Genomic DNA, 17,753 nt, shown 5'->3' on the forward strand with positions numbered 1-17,753 from the left:
ATACCTAATGGCATTGTACACCCTATACAATAAAAATAAAAGAGCCCGGAATACATTACATAGGAAAATCGGATCGCATCACATCGCACGGCACTTACAATGGCCCATGCGATGCGAATTCCCTACGCAGAATAGCCCACTAAGCAAATAGCTTAGTGGGCGCCATGATAATACACAAGTACCGATGCTGCTGCTGTCTCCAGCGTCCTCCTACCGTGAGAGCGCTGCCGGGCTGCGGCTGCATAAGGAGTGACCTGGCGCATGCGCTCTGGCTGTAGGAGGAAGCTGGTAGCAGCAGCAGCGTCTTCAGCGCCAATAATACTCACTGTCACTCCTTATGCGTCCGCAGCGCTGTGCATGCCGAAGCCACAAAAAAAGGGGAGAAAAGCCGCATGCGGTACGCGAGCCGCGGGTTGGCCACCCCTGCCCTACACACTTGCTCCCGCCTTCTCCATTCAGCCAATGACTGTCGTCTCTCCTCTGCCCTGGTCACTGCATTCAATGCTCGTATCCAAGATTGTGCCCACACAGCCCCCTTCTTGGAAATGAGCTCCCTACCTTTATTATACTCTCCCAGACCTTGCAAAGCTCCAAACAGCCACTGAAAAGCCACCTGTTCTTCTGCACAACCCAGCACCAAGATCGTTTCATGTGTTGGCCATCCCCACTTCCAGCCTTCAGGCCTCCTTGCCTGCACTTCATGTCACCTGTCTGTCTCCCCCTCCCTCTGGACTGTAAAGGTGGCCATACACTGCTGCGATGTCTCACACCAGTGTACTGCCAGCCGATACCCTGCGAGCCGCCTGTGGCCTTCCCAGGCAGCAGAGACGCATGTGATCCATCAAAATTTGTTGTGATGGATCACATGCGACCATGCTCTCCACCCGGCCTGCCGCCGGGAGGGAGTCCCGAGGTTGGGTGGTCAGACGGCCAGCAGGTCCAACCACTGACTCAGGTTTGATGCGCATCGGACCATGCATCGGAACTGAGGAGACATCAATCTGACCCGATTTAACAGCCTGATTCGTTGGAATCGACCCAGTGTATAGGGGCCTTAAGCTCATTGGAGCAGGGCCCTCTTCCGTCCTGTTTTCACAGCTCTCTTCTCTTGCACTTTATTTACAGCCCTACCATCTATACCAGCCGCTCTTCACACTTGTGACAATCCATTGCTGGTAGTATGCGGACAACTCCTTTGCTTCCCTACATCCCAGCTGTACTGTGTACTGTGAATTGTGCCGCTTATTGTTACCTGTGCTCTGTTTTTCAGTTACTGTTATGTTTAGTTCTGTGTACATTGTGTTGTTCCAATGTGTGCCATATGTGTGGCACTGCCAACCACTTGTGGTGCCTTAGAAATAAAATGTTATAATAATATGAATTTGATGCCCAGCTGGATGTCATGACAGACATATCGGTTGGCCAATCAGTGTATTACCTGAGTAGCCCCTCTGTCTGTTGGCGTTACATACAGTTTGGGGACATGTTGCTGTGGATTGCACCCAGCCAAAGGCCAACAATAGTGGTGACTGTTTCAGATGCTTATACTGTATAGTTCCACTTTCCAAACCGCAAGGGCAAACTCTTTTGCAAATGTCTAACCGTTGGCCAGAGTATGAGAAGGACTTTCAGGGCTATTCAATTTTTCCTGGCGATGGGTACGCCAACATATATTCTGCTTTCCACCTCCTAAGACGGGAGGGAGCTTTTTAAATCAACGTGGTGCTAAGTAGATTTCAGTGTGCTACTGGTGGATTTCTGCTCACACCCCAGAAATCTGATAGGCGTTCTCCGATTTAGGGGTGTATTCAATGCCTCAGCGAGGGGGTTAAACAGCGAGGATTGCAGAAAACCAGCGATCCTCGCTGTTTAATCCCCGGGACGTCACAGGACGGCGAGAATTCCCCAAAACAGCGAGACCCGCGGCTAATGCAGGAAACTCGCTGTATTTAGCCGCGAGTCTCGCTGGTTCAGGAGCCGCATACGCCAATTCTCCCTCGCTCAAAAAATGGAGCGAGGGGGAATTGGCGTATGAGGGGGCTGCGTTGAATACTGTCAGGGTGAGTGGTGACAGCGAGCAGGAAGCACTGCTCACTGTCACCACTCGCCCACAGCATTGAATACCTGCCACATTGCAGCATGCCGATTTAAATAGATCCCTCTCGACGCTATTCATGGTGCACTGAATTGCATCAACCCCTATGGTGCCAACAACTTCTTGTTTATTTTGTGAATTAACACATTTAAAGAAGTACAGAGAAAAGAAGGAAAAAAGAGCTCCTGGTACAAGGTACAGTACTGTATATAATGTGGTTTGGTATTTTATTTTTTAAGAGGTGGAGGGAGAGGGGGAGCAGAGAGAGAGAGAGAGGGGGGGGGGGGCAGAGAGAGAGGGGGAGCAGAGAGAGAGAGAGGGGGGGGGAGCAGAGAGAGAGAAAGAGAGAGTGGGGAGCAGAGAGAAAGAGGGAGGGGGAGAAAGAGGGGATAGAGGAGAGAGGAAAGTGACCAGAGCACAATGAAGAGACAGCGGTGTAACAAGCATATATGGGTGCAATGTGCTAAAGCGCTGTCAATGTGTAGCTATGCCTAACACAACAAATGGAAGTGCAGCAGGCGTGCATGTAACTGTAACATATGTGTGCACTCAGTGATGGTCCCCTGCACTTCCTGGCTGAGTGACATGAGCGAGCCCCCCCGGAGCTGTGTACCCCAGCCAGCCCCATTTCCCCCCCTCCTGTGCGCCGTGTGCCTGCGCTCCCCCTCCCGCCTCCTCCCCGCAGCTGCCGCTTGTTGCTGGGGAGGGTGACGTCATCGCTTCCGCCCCGCTTCCTCTGTCTCTCTCTCTCTCCTTCTCCTCCTTGTCCCTGCGGCGGCGGTGGCGGCGGCGGGTGAGAGGCTGCGCACACCGACAGGCAGAGTGCACTGCGAGACAGGCACCGCGACAGCAGCAGAAGCAGCAGCAGGGGAGCAGCCGGCATGGAGTAACCGGAGATGGGGCTCGGACGGGGCCACCACCAGCAGTCTACGGGCGGGGCGCAGTAGCAGCAGCCGCCTGCGGGCTGTAACCCGGTCACGACACACCGGAGGAGCAGGGCTGTGTGAGGGGCACCGCTATCCATGCTAAACCTGCAGCCCCCTTCTCCCCGCACCCTCCGCAGCAAAGGAAGGATGAGCTGCACGGAGCCCCCCGAGGCGGGAGCCAGACGGTGATCAGGACAAGATGAGCGAGGAAGCCCCCCCAGAGGAGTAAGTGCCCCTCTCCCGGCGCTGCCTGTGCCCGCTGCGGGTTGCTGCTCTCCCCTGCTGGCTGCATGCATGCAGATGGTGGCATTGCACGCAGCGTGGGGCACAGTCACAGCTCGGCTGCTGGCTGCATGGGCCGCACTGCTGCATCCATACACAGGGGCATGCCTTAGTTGCATTCCCAGCATGTGGGTATCGGGTGGCAACCTGTGGCAGATGGCACAGCTGGCATTAGTAGCCTACATGCAACTGCAGTGTTAGTATGTTTATGTGCATGTATGGATCATGGGGAAATGTATGATTATGTACATACCTAGGAAATAGCATTGGAAGGTACATTTTATAGATCATGGGAAGCAATGTTTTGTATGTTAATGTGCATGTATAGATTATGGGAAGCAATGTTTATATGCATGTATAGATTATGGGAAACAATGTGTGTATGTTCATTGTCCTTTTATAGATCATAGGAAGTAATGTTTGTATCTTTATGTATCAATCATGAGAAGCAATGTGTGTATGAATCTGCATCTATAGATCATGGGAAGCAATGTTTGTATGAATCTGTGCATCTATAGATCATGGGAAGCAATGTTTGTATGTTTATGTGCATCTATAGATCATGGGAAGCAATGTTTGTATGTTTCTGTGCATCTATAGATCATGGGAAGCAATGTTTGTATGTTTCTGTGCATCTATAGATCATGGGAAGCAATGTTTGTATGTTTCTTTCCAGCTATAGATCATGGGAAGCAATGTTTGTATGTTTCTGTCCATATATAGATCATGGGAAGCAATGTTTGTATGTTTCTGTCCATCTATAGATCATGGGAAGCAATGTTTGTATGTTTTTGTCCATATATAGATCATGGGAAGCAATGTTTGTATGTTTCTGTGCACGTATAAAGGTTGTATACAGAATAATAGTACATGCCAATCTTGCAAGCCCACACAACAAGTGGCAAATAGGAAGATTTATGGAACCAGGCACAGCTGCTGCCGAAACTCTTCTTGCATATATCAATCTCTTCTTGTCATGGTATTTTAGAATAAAGCCTATCTGAGTGGTGAATGCATATATGGTGTTTCTACAGCAACTGCACAATGGCATTGAATGGCCGTGTTCATGTGTTTCACCCATCTAGTGGGCATTTGACATTTTAAACCAGTGTATTGATGTGACTGTTGGAGTCAAGGCATTAACACATTTTCAAATTTCACAGCAATGAGGGGGTTTAGCGTCAGCTAGTGCTGTGATGCTGGATAGTGTATTTTTTTTATATTGGTTCATTAATGTTCTGCAGTTGACACGTTACGTAATGAGTAAGTTCACTCTTCCCAGGCTTGCCACAGTTTGTGGTGGGAATAATGTGGCAGTGATGTTTAGCAAAAGTCACATAGGTGTCAGAAGCATATATTATACTATATCATATTTATTATATAATGGGCATATATCTGCAATCTTGCATCACAGTATATGGGTATGCTTTTACAGTTGTTTCTTGTGAGGACGGCTGCAGAACATGGAATGTTGGCGCATTGTTTTAAGGACAACTTGGCAGATTCCATTCCTCTGTAATGAAATACAAACGCAGCCATGCTATTTGTAATAATGAGACATAGGTCATGTATTTACCCACAACGTTATTGGATGTATTTATATGCAGTGCTGGCATAATTGTTGTGACTCTAGTACAATGTAAGCTTGTGTTTTTTTTACTTTTTATGCTCCCAAACACCCATTCAAAAACTGGTTTTACTGTTTACGTTCCAGAGATTTAAGCAATTATGAGAATATTTTTTTTTCCCTCAGGTTTAGTCTCAGACAGATATAAAACAGAGCAGGTGCCACCATTGATAAATATAATAATATATAGGATTACATTTGCTGTTCATGTGGACTGGAATTGATGTATTTTGTACGTTCGTCTGCTCACATAGGAAGCCTGGGTTCTGTTTTTGTTCAGACTACAGTAATATCCAGCTTTTACTATATTGCTTCTCACTGTGTACTGCTTATCCTGTCAGGCCACACTAAATGCTGCACTCTGTTTGGGTTACCTTAAGGCCTGCCATTCATTATAAGAACTCGGTTACCATGTAATTATAAACCATTCAGTAAGCTTGATGCGTTGAAGGGCCCTGAGGGGAAATTATGTATGACTTGTCATTAGATACCAGCTGTAATAAAATGTTTGTCTCTAGATGGTTACTTTGCGGAGTCCTTTTGTGTATGAGCATTCCAAATGTTTCAAAAATCTGCATCTTAAAGTGTGTAGTGGAAACAACCGAAAAGCTGTCCGCTCTAGAATTAAAGATGTTTTACATGTCCATCTTGTTATACTGTCATAAATATAGCACATATCAGTATGTTATGCAAGGGTAAGATGCACACTAGCTGTATGTTCATATATTATTTTGAGTATGCAGATATTGATGAATACAAGTTACCTTCTTTTTTTTATTTTGACTATGAGTTATATCAGTTTTCAAAAAGTATGGCAGTCGTAGTAACTTTATAGAACTAGATATACTTGCTTGGTTTAAGATAACTTCAGCTGATATGGGTTTGATTGGCCTCTATTTCAGCAGGGATGTAAATGTGTAATGCTGGATACACGCTCAACCAATGTGTACCCAGCCAACATGTCTGCCTGGCGGGCCAATGTATCGGAACCTGGGTACACCTTTTAGAGATGTGATCGGAGGACGGAACAGAATTATCACTTTTTTGTTATTCATAATCCTACATGGTGTCGCTAGCAATATTGTCAGGTTTGATGTTCAGCCTATTATTCGGCTTGCACAAACTTGGAGGTGGCTAAAATGCGCAAAAAGTGACTTTTATGAGCACTCAGACAGGAACTTTTGCATCTCGCTCATTAGCGTGGTCTAATTTAGCCGCTATTTGTAGCTAAACCCAACCATGATGAGCAAGATCAAAAAGAGATTGGTGGGGTGATAACTGAATTTCCCCCAGTGTGTACCCAGCTTTAGGGGGTCTTTCCTATGCACTAAAGAAAAATTTGTTTTGTACTGAATTGTGCCTTTGTGGTAATTGTCTTAAATAATACCATACAATATTTTTGAACCCATGTGAGATCTAGCTTATGTATCAAGGAGTGAACACCAACATGAATACATGTGTACAACCTATAGAAGGCTTATTTATTAACACATACTAGGGAAAGATTTGATTTGCCAATGATATTCTGTTGTAAGTTCACAAACATTACACTGGGCAGGAAATCCTTGTCGCAGTTGGCATCCCGCACAGGTACTAGCACACAGCAAACAACGTGTTCCGATATAATGTATGTGCAGCCACATGCTGGAACCTCGCACTTAACTGAATCTGCTCTAGAATGTGTTGGGTGATATCTATGTGTATTTTGAACACTGCTAGTAATGTCACATATGGCTACAAAACACTTAATAAAATAAAAAAAGGAAATGCAGCATTCATCACCATTCAAACATAACAATAGAGGGGAGGGGCATATTTGAAAGTACCCAGCATTTTGTAACCCTCTGTGGAATGAACATAGGCTTTTTACCTTTTACAAGCAATATGGAAATCTACTGTATATGTCACATTGCTTAGTTAACTGGGTTTTCTGCACTGCCAAAAAACGAGATAGATGTGTTCCTAGGAAGTGATTGCTTTGATAGCCATATGCTTAGGGAGGCCAATCCTGGGAAGCTGGCCATAGAGCTAAAGATTTATTGTCCATCGGGCTGGTTGGAACAAAATCTAGCAATTTATAGAAACAAATGACCGTTGACCATTTTGCTGGAAACCTGACAAACTGTCAGATATTACCAGATTTTTGTTCCAACCAGTGCCTATTGCTCGCCATCATAGCCCACCCTCAATATTCAACCCACTCGCCGTTTCCACCTCACTTTTTCTAAAAAGTGAGGTGGAAGCGGCGAATGCGGCCATCAAAACTGCGAGGCTCGCGGCTATATGCAGCGGGCTCGCTGCATTAGCAGTGAACCTCACCGTTCGGGGGAATCCTCACCAATCTCTGACTGCGAGGATTTCCCCGGAACATAATATTGAATGAGCGGCTGGCGAAGGGGTCAAACAGAGAGGTAGGCTATTTTTCGGCGATCCTCACAGAAAACAAGCCATCCTCGCCGGCCGCATTTACTATACCCCATAGTGATGTATGGCCATTTTCTGAGCGATTTTACTACATTGCGATAGCATGCTGGTTATTTATCGGTCGGGGCCAGTGTTCTCAGTGGAGAAGCTGGTCCTGACTGACAGCAATCCTGCTGAGAGTTCTGAGCAATCTAGCATAGCTCAGAACACTCAGCAGGTCGCTAAATGTGTAGGGCCCTTAAGTTAACTTGGGGTCTGCACAATCATAACCGGCATAGAGCTCAGTGGCAGTTGAATCCCTCCCATATTGTCTTGTAATTAGGACAGTATTGTACCTATTAGAAATTGTGCAATATTTCCCTAATGTGAAATATTCTATTGGCTATATACCAATGCACACGTATCATGTGCTGTGTATGCTCTCTCTGTATGCCAGTGTTATGTAAAGCCTGTCATTGCAATGCAGAGCTCTCTCCAGAGGCCATGAATGAGTCTCTGGCAGCAAAGGGGATGTCTGAGGGCCCCCTCCCTTACATTTCCATCTCTGTATATGGAAATGAAGTATGCTAAACTTCCCAGGAAGCTAGTTCTCCAGCCAGCAGGCTCTCCTCCCCCGGCCCCCAGGTCCTATAGGCGGCTGCTGTCAGGTTACCCAGACTCCACATACTGCACACAGCCCGGGGAGAATGTCCTGCGTCACCTAACACCCGCTTAGGGCGAGCCTGGGCTGCTGCTGCTGACCAGTTCTTGTGCTGTTGCTGCGTTTACTCTCCCTCCCTTCCCCGTCCGCCATCTTTCCTGTGACTTTACCCTCATTTGCATGCTGTAACTCTCATTCATAAAAAAAAAAAAAGAATGACAAAACATTGCTGGAGCGGAGCCTGGTGGTGCGAGATAACCTTGGAGGCATGAGGCACCTTTACCCCACTCTGCTGCCCTCCTGACTTTGTCACGGTAGACCTGTCCCAAGTACAAAGGGTGGGGTCGGATGTGGGGGGTGTTGTTGCAGCAGCACGCTGCAGAACGCCTCCGATTTGTGAATAGAACGCCGGAGACCCGGCCGCCGTCACGTGACCGCGGCCATTCATAAATCCGCTTCACACAGGCTCACGTTCTATCTGAGGCCGGCGGGCGGCTGCTGGCTGTTTGCGAGTGTGGCTAGTGCTGCAGCCAGTGCCTGGGCCTTGTCCCTAGCTGGGCTATTTCTACACTCCGGTTTTTGACCGGACGGCAAAAAGCCGGACAAACTTTGTCCGACTTTCTGCATGACAGCAGTGCCTGACACATACACCGGTTTAATGGTGTGTTATAAAAAAAAAGATGAAAGCAAAAAAAAATATATATATATATATATAATCTCCTACATCTTCTGTCATGTATTTCACATTAATTCTGGGGGCAGGCTTCAGTGTGATGAAAAGTTGGGGGCGGGGGAGAGCTGCAATAAATGCTGTTTCACACTCACACTTTTGAAGCTTCGTGCATCTGGCCCAGTGTGAGAGGACCAGTAAGCTGTCCCTAATGATTAAGAAGTCCTGCACGCAGTGGTGGAACTTGTAGGTTGTGGACCCAGGTGCAAGGAAGTTTACTTTACAGTGGTTAAACTCGGCAGCCGAGCCCTGACCGGCCCGTGTGAAAGGACACATTGGTTGTCCTCTATGTGCAATCTGTAAGGCACGGCTTCTGGCCATGCAAAGTTTTGCTGCCCGGCGTCAGCCGTATAGTGTGAAATAGCCCAGAGGGTGAATGGGGGGGGGGGGGGGGGGGGGGGGGGCAGGGAAATAGTGTTCATACTAGCACCCGCCATATTTGAAACCCATGCAATTCCTCTTCCCTGCCTGGAGTGTCGCTGTCTGCTGTAGGTAGTGCTTCTAGCACAGTGTGGTCTGTATATCAGTACTGATATGCAGACCAGACCTGTGATAGAAACACCACAGCAGGCAGCGAAACCTCAGCCAGGAAAGAGGAACTGCACGGGTTTTCAAATATGGCGGGTGCTAGAATGAACACTAGGGAAACACAGTGGGTCAGGGGAAGAGGGGCAGCAGTGGGCCCCTTAGTCCTTAGGGGTCCCAGTGCACTGAACCTGCTGCACCAATAGTAGTTCCACCTCTTCCTGCATGGCTTTTGCCCATCTGGCGTTTTGTCTCGGGGCTGAAATGGATAGTGTGAAATAGCCCTACTATCCCAACTTCCCACGGAGGCCTACTATCCCAACTTCCCACGGAGGCAAACAGAACAGAAATACGTTTAGTTTCCCATGCATATGTGTTCTCTGCAATGCAACATACGTAAATACACATACACCTACCTATCCTCAAATTGGGCCAAGTAGTCCCGGTTGGCATGTCACAGACTTTTTGTGACCTACTGATGCTTAAAAGTAGCACGAAAGAAGTGGGCACTATAAAATAGCACATTAAGGGCAGAATGTATTAAATGAAAACTGCATTAAAAACCCATTCTCGGGAGTTTTACCGCATGTATCAACCCGTGACTGACAAATTTTCGATACAGAGGGCAACTCTAGGTTTTTCTGGCTTTATCCTATATAAGCCGATGGGCTTCTTACTGCATCCTGTTGACCCGCACCAGCCCCCCTCACCTGCCATTCGGACGGCCTGCTGGTGTGCTCTCCTGATGCAGTGACCTCTTCCTCCCCTAGAAATACAGACTTCACCTTCTGGGTGCAGAGGAGGCTCCCAGGTGTAGTAGGTTACGTATTGACATGCGCGATTAGTATCGCTAAGGACATCTCTTGAGAAAAGAACTGCCCTTTGCGAAGCTCTTTTCTCGAGAGATGTCCTTTGCGATACTAATCGCATATGTCAATACGTATGCGATTAGCATCGGTGCGGTAATTGGCGGGACGTATTTTGTATTAATACTTCCCACCCTAAAACACGTTGTGCATTGTGTGCTTCCTCTCTTTGGCAGCCACTTACCACCACGTTCCCCTGTATTTTAGCCTTTTTAAACTTTTCTTTTGTTGGCTGCTCCTGGTTGTGTGCTGGGGAATTTCCTGAATGATATCCCTTTTACACCAGCCTATATGACCCGAGTTCTTGCACGGGAGTGTGCAAAATCCTGGGTTTGCAGGTGGTGTAAATGCTTCCATTTGAAATGACCTGGGTCATGAGTATTTTAACCCGGATAGCGACCAGGGTTGAACACAGGCTCAACTCTGCTCACTGTGCAGTGTAAATAGGTAACCCAGTCACTGCAATGCAATAGATCTCCTAGCTTTGGCTCAGGACCCGCCTCCATTGACGGGGTGCTGAGCTCATAGCTGCTACATTTGTGCAGACCACTGCAGATTTGATGATTTTCGACTAAAAATGATTTGAGGAATACAGCCATGATATTTATAAGTTATACATTTTTATAGAAAAAAAACTGCAGTATACTTGAGTTTAATCTCCGCCTACCCTAACTGTACATCACTGTTACTACCAAGACTGGGACCAGCTACTATGCTTGGAAGAGGACCGCACACACAGGCTGTACGATCATCATTCAACCGCATATGGTAACATTCGTGACCAGGATCCTGCCAATTTCAGAGACACTATCCGGTATTGTCACTGTTTTTTGGGCACACATAATATGCATTTGCCAACCTGTATTTTAGTGATCTTTTTAAACTTGTCCTGCTGGCCTTATCCTTAAACAGTAAATGCTATATTGGCCAAATAATTACACGAATCTATGTAAATTCCACATGTTGCTAGCTGCTTGCCAGCCTTCTTCCAGCATAAAAGATCGGGATACGGTCATTTGGTCTACAAAATCTAGGTCAACAAGCATTGGGTCGACATGGGTGGAAAAACCCCAGGTCGAACTATTGACGGTCAACCTAATGTGTCGACATAGACCCATGTCGACCTAGTGGTGTCGACCCAGTTGTCGTAGACCAAATGATCCACACCATAAAAGATCTACCTTTTAAGTTACAATAGCACTTTCCATCTGAAATTCCAAAAATAAATATAATTTTATTTATTAACAGTTTTCTATATCACAGAAAATTCTGTTGCCCTTTACAATTGGAAACTTTTAAGTGATGAAACAAACTCGTAAGCTTACTATTAGTTTTAATGTTTAATATTTATTTACAGTGTCTTATATAGCGCAGCAGATTCCGTTGCGCTTTACAATAGTAGACCGTGATAAAACAAACTGGGTAACAACAGACAGACTTGGAGGTAGGAGAGCCCTGCGTATCTTACACAAATCGGTACTTATGTAGTAACTGGGCTGCCGATTTTTTGATTGTATGCCTTAAGTTAAGGCATACAATCAGATGCGATGCGATATCGCATCGCATCGCATGCGACCATCGGATGCGACCATCGGATGCGATGACCCGATTTTTCCATAGGAATCAATGTTAAAATGGACTGAGTCCATTTTAACATGGAATTCAATGGGAAAAAGGGGTCCTTTTCATACCCCTACTATCCAAGTGGGCATGGAGTTGGATATAAACCTGTGGCGAGCGTAGCGAGCCACCGAGCCCGAAGCGTGGCGAGCGAACGGTATTCTGTGTCCCCTCGCGGGGCTCGCCACGCTTCGGGCTCGCTACGCTCGCCACAGGTTTATATCCAACTCCATGCCCACTTGGATAGTAGGGGTATGAAAAGGACCCCTTTTTCCCATTGAATTCCATGTTAAAATGGACTCAGTCCATTTTAACATTGATTCCTATGGAAAAATCGGGTCATCGCATCCGATGGTCGATGACCCGATTTAGAAATCGGCAGCCCAGATACTACATAAGTACCCACAAATCAAATGGTTTTAAGAGAGAAACTACTTTTTGAGTATAGCTCTGGTTGTTTTTTCTTAAAAGTAATATTTAAAAATAAAAGGTGACAAACTCCAGTAAAGCCATGTTAAGCATTGTATCCAGCTAATGTAGGTCTCTTCCCACCCACAGTGACCTCCATTAGCTAGTTTCTAATAATTGCTAAGCTTTCCCTATTTATAGTAATATACTTCTGAAATGTTCATAGCATCCCACTGTGCTCACAAAGCTATTTTTACTAATAGGTTTACAACATACGGTAGCATTGATTTTTTTTTTTTATATGTCTTCCCAGTTTATTTTCCCTGAGGCCCATTTTCACTGATTTCCACACCCATCCTCACCTTTTGACATGTTTCTTCAAGTTACGGCACTTGTTCATCGTGCATAAAACAAGATATATTTGTTTAGAGCTTAATAAATCTGCAGTGACTGGTAAGGATAATAGAGATGGGCTTAATGATACATCCTCGGTGGATTTTTGAAAACAATGCTACGAGAAGATTTTCTTTACGTAATAACGGAGCGGCAGTTACGATTTAATGAGTACTAGGGAGGAGTCAGGTGTTGAACCCTTTGGTATCCCTAGTGATAGTGTTCATTCTAGCACCGCCATCTTTGAAAACCCATGCAGTTCCTGTTCCCTACCTGGGGTATCGCTGTCTGCTGTGGTGGTTCTAGCACAGCTCTGGTTTGCATATCAGTGCTAATCTACAGACCACACTGTGCTAGAAGCACTACAGCAGACAGCGACACCCCGGGCAGGAAAGAGGAACTGCATGGATTTTCAAAGATGGCTGGTACTAGAATGAACACTAAGTGAAATAACGCTAAAACTATAGCTTCCATTTTGTGCAGTATACACATTAACCTTTTATTATAGTGTTTGAATTTAAAATGATAGGTTCATTATGTGACCACCATAGTATAAACACTGGAATTTTGCAAAATATATTGTTTTATCTTCTAACCAATCATTACGGTTGTTACTCGCCTCATATTTTTCCAATCAACTAAGGTGTAAGTCAAATTTAAAATCTGCTCGAAACCAGTATGTATTTACAGCAGGCTTAATCGAGTAATCTTGTAAAATGGGGAAATCTGTAGCAGAGATCAGGGACTCCGCCACCTACAGTCAAACTAGCAGGGATGCAGAGAAACTCTATAAACCAGGGTGCGTAACGGAGCATTGCCATTTTGGTTATTCCCGCGCACACTCTTCGATTCAGGGTCATTTTCAGTTTGATTTTGCTTCTAGAAGCAAAATCAAGATCGAATCAAAAAGGACCCTGAATAGAATTGTGTTAACTGCCATCGATACAGATACTAGCCCTATGCGCGGTACCGGGATCGAAAGCAGAAATAGACTTGGCTGGCAAGTATATTTTTGCTTCAGTCTTCCAGATCAAAGGCAGTTACATAGGAGCATGTATTCAGGGATTGGGCCTTTCATGAAAATAAGTCCTATAGGCTCTATGGTATTTGCCCAATTGCCGTATGCACTCTGCATGTTTTTCACGTCTTAAGGTTCGCCATGGTTGAGTCACTGTTAGCACAATGTGTGTTTTCCAAGTACTTGTTCCTTGTACTATGTAAATAATAAAAAAGACTGTGTACTAAAGCAGCCTCCTTTTTTTTTTTTCACAATGATACTTATGAAAGTCATTTTTGCTTTGTGTGTTTAAGAGGCCCCTGAAGTCGTTCTAACCATCTGAAAGATATTTTGAATTGTATCTGTCTGTTTTTTGGGCTGGACTAATATATTTTTTGAGAAAATGGAGGCTATAGATTCCATAGGAAGCAGTTACATCACCAAGGTGCTTTGTGAGGGCTATTCAATTCTATAGGGGTATTTTATGCCTGAGAGCCAGTCGGCGGCTGCCACTACTCGGCGCAATAGAGTTGCAATGGTGCCCAGACCCATAACCATACATAGGGGGAGATTCTCTAAACTAAAAATGCGGTAAAAACCCTGTTATCGGGTTTTTACCGCATTTTTGGGATGCTCTAAGCATCCCCTGCCTGGTTACCGGGTGGGCATCGCCAGAAAAAACTGGAGATGCTCCATAGAAGCCTATGGGCTTCTACCAAGACCCACCCCCACATGTGTTCCGGCAACACTTAGCTTTGCTCCCCGGACCTGTGACCTCCTCCTCCCTGCACTATGATCCTCTTCCGGGTTCAGGGAGGAGGAGTGCCGGGTAAGGGAGGGGGGAGCCGCCGGAACCCAGTGGGACCCGCTGACTCACCGCAAAGGACAAGCTGGGTACGCATCTTGCGAGCACGCGACTTACCATCCACAAACACCAGCCGATACGCGCACACACCCGTACAATTTTACTTACGACGTCCGATCTACTCCCATCCAAACAGTCACAAGAAAAAGATTGTACCACCGTACACACTCTCTCAATTTGGGCTATTGACACGTCATATATAAACAAAATTATCATAATGGGCTGGGTTAAGGGCATACCAAAACACAGCGTTCCAATTTTGCCAGTATAGTCGCAAGAATGGCCAACATATCTATCAAACGTGCGTACACACTGCACTTTTGTTCCGATATGGGCCCGTCCGGTTGGATGAATATTAAACAGCACTAAACCGAGTATGGACGGACAGGACCGTTTTTGGCTGTTTATCGATCGTACAGAGGGAATCGGGACAGCATACACACCTATACAATCGAACGGCCATTCGTCCCAGAACGGATGAACGGCCCGATGATTGTATATATGTGTAACCAGCTTTAACACAAGAGCTGTCCTTTGCCATAATTATCGCATATGCGATGGGGGGCGGAGCTGGGCTGCGGATGTTAGAACATCCCGCCCTTAATATTTATTTCTATCCGCACCTCGGAAGGGTGCACCCAGAAATCGGTGAATAAATGGCGCGTTGCGGCTATTTGCGGGAATTACTTTAACAGCACATAGGTTCTTCCTGTAGAACACATTAAGTAGTAGTAGTAGTAGTAGTAGTAGTACGTTTATTTATAAGGCGCCGCAATATTTCATTCTAAACCACACTGTTAGTGTCTTACTTTTGTTGCAAGAAACCAAATCACTAACAGCATTTTTGTTCTGCCATGTTACAATGCAGTGTGTACTTAAAAGGGAACCGGCATTTTGGTACTTGTTTCCTAGCACGGCCACAATCGTATGGATCGTGTACCTTTAAGTAAAGGTACACGATCCATACGATGGACCCGATTTCCTTTGAAATCAGGTCCATTTGGCCGGCTAGGACAAAATATCGGGGGCATCGCGTCGGTCGGGACCATTAACAATGGTCACGACGCGATGCCCCCGATTTCCCCATAGGCTTCAATGTTAAAAAATATTTTAACATTGAAATCGTGTCGGGAAAGGTAAAATATCGGGGGCATCGCGTCGGTCGGGACCATTAACAATGGTCCCGACGCGATGCCCCCGATTTTTCCATAGGCTTCAATGTTAAAATATTTTTTAACATTGAAAAAGTGAGAAAATGTGAAAAATGTGAAATGGGCCAATATGACCCATTTCACATTATAGATGTCCCCGTCGTCACCCCACGATAGACGCCAACCCGAAGCGTGGCGAGCGCAGCGAGCCCGCGAGGGGCGGCGGTGCGCGTCCTCCGACCTTTTCATTCCCCTACTATCCACGTCGGCATGGAGGTGAGAATAGAATAGTGTGGCGAGCGCAGCGAGCCACCGAGCCCGAAGCGTGGCGAGCGGACGCGTATAACTTCACAGGTATACGCGTCCCCTCGCGGGGCTCGCCACGCTTCGGGCTCGGTGGCTCGCTGCGCTCGCCACACTATTCTATTCTCAACTCCACGCCGACGTGGATAGTAGGGGAATGAAAAGGTCGGAGGACGCGCACCGCCGCCCCTCGCGGGCTCGCTGCGCTCGCCACGCTTCGGGTTGGCGTCTATCGTGGGGTGCGGTGTACGCCGTTAAATTTGGGGGGGTTGGGAATATTTTACATTGAATCCAATGTAAAATCGGGTCCCAGGGACCCGATTTACATTTCATTAAAAAAAAAAAATCTGGTCCAAAATCGGTCGCGTCGATCGCATCGCATGCGATGCGATCGACCCGATTTTTCCGACACGACCACCCCGATGTAAATCGGGGTGGCCGTGCTAGGAAACAAGTACCGTGTCTTACTTTTGTTGCAAGAAACCAAATCACTAACAGCGTTTTTGTTCTGCCATGTTACAATGCAGTGTGTACTTAAAAGGGAACCGGCATTTTTTTATAATCTATTCTAGTATATTGAAGAAGAAAAAAAAAAAGTAGTGTGTATGCTCAATAATGTTAACGATGCGCGCTACTGCACATCATCATTAATCTCTACCCATTTAAAACTTTCTTTCTTATGGTTTGGCAATTCAATTGTTAGCTCTAATCGGGGTGCAAATAAACTAGGTTTAGCAAATTGTGGCTAATCCCATTTTAAGTCCAGGTTAGGATGCCTAAACCATATACTTTGCATACATTTTAGTGTTCATTCTAGCACCCTGCACATTTTCTGAGGGTAATAATTTACAAGATATGGTTTTGCCTTGTAAATGATTGCCCCTTAAAAAAAAAAAATGCCCAGCATCTCACATGGACGCAGAAATCGGAGGCTATTATATCTGGCCCTATATATCTTCCAGCACCTTAGGCGGCTAAGAGAAGAAATATCACCCTGCATCTAAATGGAGCAACAATTGAATAGCTCAAAGGTTCCCAAACTGCCTAAGATACAAGTGATCCAGGACCAAATCAAATTATGTATGGTCAAAATTGTAGAAAAATCCAATGCTAGTTGCAGCCAATCATAAAACTTGGGCAATTTGGAGCACAACTGTACACTGCCATGGAACTGAACCTAAGGATGACATGTAGTAGATAATTACTACTCCATTTTTTATTGTGTTATTCACGTCTACAGTAGGTTGTATCCTTCCTCCATCACAGATCTGTATTGAACACCTATACCCCTTTTACACCAGCAAGCCGGGTCACACCCGGGATTTTAGAACCGGGTGTGACCAGGCAGGTGACTTCTCCGGAGGCGGGACCTGAGCCGGCACTGGGAGATGAGTGCATTTTCCAGTGCCGGCTTTTCCATTGCAGTGAACGGGTCCGGGGTAATATTGACCCAGGTTACCCGTTTACACTGCACTTAGATCCGGGTTATTCCCTTGTTCTACCCGGGTAGACTTCTTATGACTTTCGGCAATTTTTTTTCCAAGGGTCCTTCTCCACTTGCAAAAAACCCAGGTTGGTGCGTGTCTCCACGCAAAAACCAGGGTTATATTTGCTAGTGAAAAAGTAAAGTCAAGTCAGAAGAAAAAAAAATTCTTGTTAAGGGAAACTTTCACCCTAAATGTAGTCTGTTTACATTTACAATTTCACTTTCGTAATACATGCAGTGACATATCCTGGTGACATGCAGATGTTTATAAACATCGCTTCTGTTTAAACACTAATGACAATTTAAACTATATTCCAGTATATCAAATGTCTGGAGCCATGCTGACTGCAGTGCATCCCACCTGGAGGGGTGCGGTGGAGGTTCTATAGTGTAAACCCAACGATCAAGATGGTCT

General features: G+C 45.8%; 1 protein-coding gene across 1 annotated transcript in view; it reads left to right on the top strand.

Moving 5' to 3' along the window:
• The first annotated feature begins 2,787 nt into the window (after positions 1–2,787).
• The window catches only part of SPRED2 (sprouty related EVH1 domain containing 2), an 85,818-nt gene continuing 70,852 nt past the window's right edge, over positions 2,788–17,753 (top strand). The window contains exon 1 of the mRNA XM_083175753.1: positions 2,788–3,246. Coding sequence (XP_083031879.1) covers positions 3,221–3,246 — 26 coding nt within the window. The 5' untranslated portion in view covers positions 2,788–3,220. The remainder of the gene's footprint in view (positions 3,247–17,753) is intronic.

The sequence above is a fragment of the Crinia signifera genome, chromosome 3 (assembly GCF_055691185.1).
Source record: "Crinia signifera chromosome 3, ASM5569118v1, whole genome shotgun sequence".
Taxonomy (NCBI): Eukaryota; Metazoa; Chordata; class Amphibia; order Anura; family Myobatrachidae; genus Crinia; species Crinia signifera.